Genomic DNA, 6,176 nt, shown 5'->3' on the forward strand with positions numbered 1-6,176 from the left:
CCAGCCCATGCTGAACAGCCCCTGCCCAGCTTTCGGACACCCCTTGCAGCACTGACAGGCTGCACTCAGGTCTCCCCGCAGCCTCCTCTGCTCCAGGCTGAGCCCCCCCAGCTCTCTCCCCTCTCCTCCCAGCAGAGGGGTTCCAGCCCCTTGATCATGTTTGTGGTCTTCTCTGGACCCTCTGAGCAGGTCCATGCCTTTCCTTACACTGGGGATCACAGAATGGAAATCCAAGCCCCGTGCGAAATAGGCACGTTATGCAGTGCAGTCCCCCGAGAAGGTCGCTTGAAGCCTATTTCTCCACCACTGACATTGATTCTGGGTTCCTGCAAGTTCTCCAGAGCTCTGAAGCGTGACTTTGTGAGGTTGTGGTGCTGCTGAGAGAGGTGGCCTTGCCAACCAGGTGGGCTGAATGGAGGGGGTGACCTTGCACATCTCACTATTTAATGTTCACTTTGTATTTTGGAAGGGACCTTGTGGATTTGAACGTTCTACTCCGGTCAAACGTCGCTCTCAAGATGCCAGATGAGGTTAGATAGTGGATTTCTTTATTGTACAGCTCCTATTTCCCTGTCTGGGCATGATGCTCCTCAGAGGTGTTGGGGTGTTGCTCAGCTCAGTTGTTAAGGAGGTCAAGAGAAGCGTCTTTCCCCAGATGCACGATTGTATTTGGAAATGAGTGTGAAACAGAGCAAACAACCAGAGGTCTGTGCTGAACTGATGTAACCGAATGCCTCTGGCAGCGATCTGGGAAAAGGGCAGGGTGTCAGTTAAATGAGGTTGAGGAAGATGAGCTAAACTCTAGAGGGACCTGACCCAGCTTGTGAAGGAAGATGGAATCTGGTGCCAACAGATGCCAGGGAGCACACGTTGCCCCAGATTACCTGAACTGTCACACTCAGGATTGCAAAGCTACAGGATCAGACCTGAACCTGAGCATCCCCCAAGGGCTTCCCATGCCCTGGTGAGAGACGTGCGTGTTGTGTTTCTCCTTTTAGAGCCAAGGGGAGGTGCCAGCAATTTGTCTTTTCTCTCAATCCCTTATAAAATTCATTTTCTCTGAAGTGCCTTTTGCTGAGACGATGCCAGAACTGGTTTTAAGCCAGCAAGGTCTGATTTCTGAGAAATACATGTCTCTCTGTGGGCTGGCAGCTCGTGCACACTTGGGAAAACTCTTCTGGGTTCTACTCCATGAGATGAAGGACTTTGTGCCAGTTTCCCAGGCTGTGATGGGCTGCTCTGACCCAGCCCGAGCCCTCTAGAAGGGGGAACTGCCGAGTAGATCCTGGACCTCCCTGCTCTCCGTCGCTGTTTGGCCATTGGGCTTTTTCTTGCTGTGGTGGATCTATATTAAGACGCTGGGAGGTGGAGCGGGTGTTCACTTTCACCCCTCCAGGCACAGGATCCCACAATTACTTCCTTTCAAGGAAATATCAGTCTGGAGTGAGAAAAAACTCACGTGCAGGTGAAATTGGGCTGAAGAAACACACCCCAGATGCTCCTGTGTTTGGCAGCTTTAGGAATCTGTTGACATACTCCAAAAAGAAGGAGTTGGGTGATGGTGCCCCAGCATCAGCCTTGGGTTTGGTTTGCAGACAGAATGGGCACAGGGTGATGTTTTGCTCCTGCTGATTTCTTCTGGTTTCTTTAGAGAGTGCCAATCAAATACCTGGCCTTGGAAGACACAGATGAAGTTATAACCCTGGTGGAAGATAAGAACAAAGTTGAACAAATCCAGGAGGAAGAGGAGGAGGAGAAAGACACTGACAATCAAGGTGTGCGACTGAACAGTGAAAAGCTGATTGTCATCAGACAGGATGTGCACTCAGCATCTGCCAGAGAGCTGCAGGCTTACCTTGCAGCATTAGAGAACACTTCTGCGAATCCAAGACATCACAGTCATGTCACGGTTGTACAAAATGGCTCTTTTATTGTCTGCAGATCATTAGATTTAGTGACAGGCATGATTTTTAGGGGAGACACCAGGGAGGAAAATCAGGAGCTGTTAGAGAACAGTTGCAGAGGTGCTGCTTGAATGCATCCAGCTTCAGGTTGCCCAGAGAGGCTGTGGGTGCCCCATCCCTGGCAGTGTTCAAGGTCAGGTTGGACCAGGAGGTTCGAGGAACCCCCTCTAGTGGAAGGTGTCCCGGCTCACTGCAGGGGGTTGGAACTAGATGATCTTTAAGGTCCCTTCCACCCCAAACCGTTCTGTGATTCTATGATTCAGGGGCATGAGGGGTTTAAAGTGGACCCAGTGCTGTTTCCTCTCCAACCTGTTCGAGGTTGAATAGCCTTGAATAGCTTGAATTATCAAGGTCTCAGAATTATCAGTCCCTTTGGAAAGGTTTGAGACATGTTTTTCTAAGAGCTGTTCCAGACTTGCTGTCCCTGGGGAACCCCAGGGAGAAACCACTGGCCCCCGCAAGTCTTCTTTGAAAATCCATTTGTTTTTCATACAAAACTGGGCTTGTTTTCCAAAGAGCAAAGTGGTGCAGAATCCTGGAGGAGCCAGTGTGCTTAAAGAGGAGCGATCAAATCCGAGGGCACGACCCGGTGTGAGAACGCACCAGTGCATTTCAGTGAGCCTGCGTGTGTGTCTGTGCCTCTGCTCCCCGCTACGAGGCAGTTACACCCTGCTGAGGGTCACCACGTCTCTGCTGAGAGGTGCGGGCTTACAAAACCGTGCTGCTGGGGTGGCAGGGGTCTGTGGTTCCCTCTGCCCTGCCCTCGTTCACGGCTGTGGGTCCTTTGCAGATGTTCAGGATGATCAGGTGGTGGAAGCAGTTTCCAGGGACAAGAAGCGAGAGCTACCCCTGGAGCAGATCCTTGCCCTGACAGAGGAGACCTTCCGCTCTGCCCTCCTGGAGGCCACCCGGACCGTGGTGCTGTTTTACGCCAGCTGTGAGTAGGAAATGTGGTCTGGTTGTCCCTTCTCACCGTGCTTTCTGTGATATGAGACCGTCTAGACAAGCTTAATTGATAAATACGTGTCCCCACGGACCTCTACCCACAACCGGCAATCAGATTAAGTCAGTCCTGCCCGTTGCCTGATGCTGTGTGTAGACAATATCTCTCACTGTCAGTGTTCACAGGTTTTTAATCTTCGTTTAAAAGGACTGATTGTAGGACAAAAGGGGAAGTTGCAGGAGTGTGGGCTCATGGGATAGCCTGGAAAACCTGGTTGCTGTCTGCTGCAGAGAAGCAGAAAGTCCAGTTTTCCTTATTTCTTTCAAGTCTTTCAGAGCTTGAAGCACTTTAGGATGACAAGAATAGGACTGTGACGTTGTCAGAGAGCAAGGTAGGGCTGCTCTGTCACCTGTACGCCCCTCAGGGCTGTGTTTCTCTTTCGTGGTTTCAGGGGAAGCAGTGTCCCTGGCAGTGCTGCGGTCGTACACTGAGGTGGCCGACCACCTAAAAGGTAAGGTGTCACAGTTCAGAGTGCTCTACAGCTGTCCCAGCTGTAGGAACCAGAAGACTGGGAAGACATTGATGATACCTCACTTCCTCACCCACAATAGACTCATTTTCCCCCCTAAAGCTCTTCAGGAATGCATACCCACCTCGGGTTGCTGAGGAAGAGACTTCTGTTTCTTATTTAGGGGTCTTTGGGGTCCTTTTGTGCCTTTATAGAGTCACGGAACTGGGAATGCAGCCTTCTGCAGTCACCTTGTGTTGGTGTAAACTGGTACACACCAGCTGCCCAAGCTGCCTGGCAACTGAGATGGAGATGTTGGTGGGCACAGTGGCTACGTGGTGGATGATGGAGATGTTGGTGGGCACCGTGGCTACGTGGTGGATGATGGAGATGTTGGTGGGCGCAGTGACTGCTTGATGATTGCCCAAGAGCATGGGGGAGGGCCAGGGCACAGCACCAGCAGCAGTGGGTGACACAGGGTGGGCTTTGGAGCGAGGAGGAGCAATCAGCAGGTACTGTAACCTGCATCACGGAAACAGGGTCCTGTTTGTGCCCCTCAAGTATTAGGTCATGCACAGACCAAGGAGACATGCTACATGCTGCACAGCAAATCGACGTGCTGGGTGGCACATCAGATCTTCTGTCCTTGGAAGCACTTGATCTGGAAAGGAGCAGTACTTGGCCCTGGCTTTGGTGGAAAGCATGACACAGAAGTTGTGGGCAGGCCCAGATCCACCAGGGCGGGACGGTATCAGAGAAAGAATTTACAATGATGGTGCCTTCAGGGCCTGGAGACTGACTTAATTACATGGGAAGTCCTGCAGGCAGCCACAAAAGTCTGTAAATAACATGCGATGGTGAAGAATCAGCAACACTTCAAGACAGCACGCATCGGGTAGTCTGGTAGTAAAGGCAAGAGGGGATGATCCTTCAAGAGGGTCTGAGCAGTGTAAGCCCCAGTTCAGCTTCATTCAGGTCTTCAGCCCCACTCCCTTCTATGGTTAGTGGAGAGAGGTGGGCTCTTCTGCACACCCATCATACTTACATGGGCTGAACCGTTCCCACGGATGCCTCTTTCTCCCCCTGGCTGCAGGGGACACTCAGGTGGCTTCATCTCCAGCTCATCACAGCACAGCGGGGGAGTTGCGTGGATGTGGGTGAGAGCTGTTCTGGCACCCCTAGAGTTGGCTGGTGCCTTCTCTTGGTTTTTCTTCTTCATCAAGCTCATTTCTCCTGGTGATGGCTCTCCCCTGGGCCTGGGCACTGTGTCCGGCGGAGTGCAGGCAGGATTCAGGCTGAGCTCTCATCACTGGGGACATAGGATTCTGCAGAAGACCCAGCCAGCTTTCTGGGAAGCAGATGTAGTGGGAGTTGCTTAGAAGAAAACCTCCTGGGAACGGTGCGGACAGCGCTGTGGTTTGGATGAAAGCGGTTCTGTCTTCATAGTTTACATGAAGGGAAAGTCACCGGCAGCTTTGATCTGGTCTGAGGTCCCAGGAATAAACAGGAAAGCTCAGGGAGGGCTGTTGTTGTTAGAGCTGTTACAGTTGTTGATGGTTTGGGGTTTCTTTCAGAGGCACCAGCAGCCAGCTCAGCTGGAGGAGCAACCTGGGAGAGTCAGTTGATGAAACCTTGCCTCCTCCTGAGCCAGTGGCCAAACCCTGGCGCATCCTGCGCGGCCAGGCTTTCGCCATGTGTTTTCTGAATCACTTGATAGCAATCTCGGTACATGGAAGCAACCACAGATTCTAGACAGAGATTATGAACTGGCTGGGGTCAGGGCCTTTCCTCTGTCACCAACGAGGTCCCATCAAAGACTCCCAGGCCAGACATGACCTGTGGAATGACTCCAGGCTGCTTTCCCAGCCGCAGCCTTGGAGGGGACAGAGAACGGCTGCGCTGGTAGACCTGGAGATCTGCTGCTGAGGGAGCCTCAGTCACAGGCAGGCTACCAGGGCTGCTGGAAGACCTGAAGGGATGGAGGTTCCTGGGCTCTCAGTTATGGCCAGGTTGTGGGAAGGGACCCAGAGAGAAGTCTGGATCAGGAAGAAGATCTGGAGCTACACAGGACTGAGAATAAAACATGGGGCATGGCCTTGGGGCAGTCTCTCAGCTCCCCCAGAAGCGCTGGTATTCTGGCTGCTCTCTGGGGTGGAGCTCTCTTCCTGAGGGCTGAGAAGCCAAGACCAGCTGTCTGAGGCATGAATCACCTGCTCTAGAGGCACGTTTTGAGTTGTGGAACCAGGTCCCACTTCTGATGCCAATTCTTTGTGCAGAGTGGCACTGGGAACAAGCCATGTGAGATCAGGTGCGAGGGAGTGGAGAGGTTGGAGGCTGGAATGACCCTGTGAATCATCCAGTAACAGATGTTCAGCAGATCATCACGGAACTGAGTTTATAGCTCCCCAAATGTTTTCCCTTCGTTGAGAGATCCAATCTAGCGAGAGATAAAAGAGAAACATCTCTGTCATGTTGAACTGAGCACGTTTTCTGCTCTTGCAGCACGATCATGCTGTTCTTGCTGCCACTGGGGCTAACTGCTGTGGCGCTTGTCTGCAGAGGAAGGGTCAAGAGGATGTGGAGATGAGAGTGCTGAGCCTTTCTTAGGTGTGTCACTGGCCTTTCCTGCAAAGAGAGGAAACCACCGTCGCAGAGCAATATACTGCGATGAGAAACAGTTCTGCCAGAGGGCTGGAACCCCTCTGCTGGGAGGAGAGGGGAGAGAGCTGGGGGGGTTCAGCCTGGAGCAGAGGAGGCTGCG

The 6,176-nt window shown here is 52.4% G+C and overlaps 1 protein-coding gene across 1 annotated transcript in view; it reads left to right on the top strand.

The window, feature by feature from the left end:
- TXNDC16 (thioredoxin domain containing 16) overlaps positions 1–6,176 on the top strand; it is a 31,935-nt gene that overhangs the window by 7,448 nt on the left and 18,311 nt on the right. Inside the window, exons 9-12 of the mRNA XM_010133100.1 lie at positions 470–530; positions 1,652–1,775; positions 2,755–2,901; positions 3,359–3,418. Coding sequence (XP_010131402.1) covers positions 470–530; positions 1,652–1,775; positions 2,755–2,901; positions 3,359–3,418 — 392 coding nt within the window. The remainder of the gene's footprint in view (positions 1–469; positions 531–1,651; positions 1,776–2,754; positions 2,902–3,358; positions 3,419–6,176) is intronic.

Source organism: Buceros rhinoceros, unplaced genomic scaffold (genome assembly GCF_000710305.1).
Source record: "Buceros rhinoceros silvestris isolate BGI_N320 unplaced genomic scaffold, ASM71030v1 scaffold13070, whole genome shotgun sequence".
Lineage (NCBI taxonomy): Eukaryota > Metazoa > Chordata > Aves > Bucerotiformes > Bucerotidae > Buceros > Buceros rhinoceros.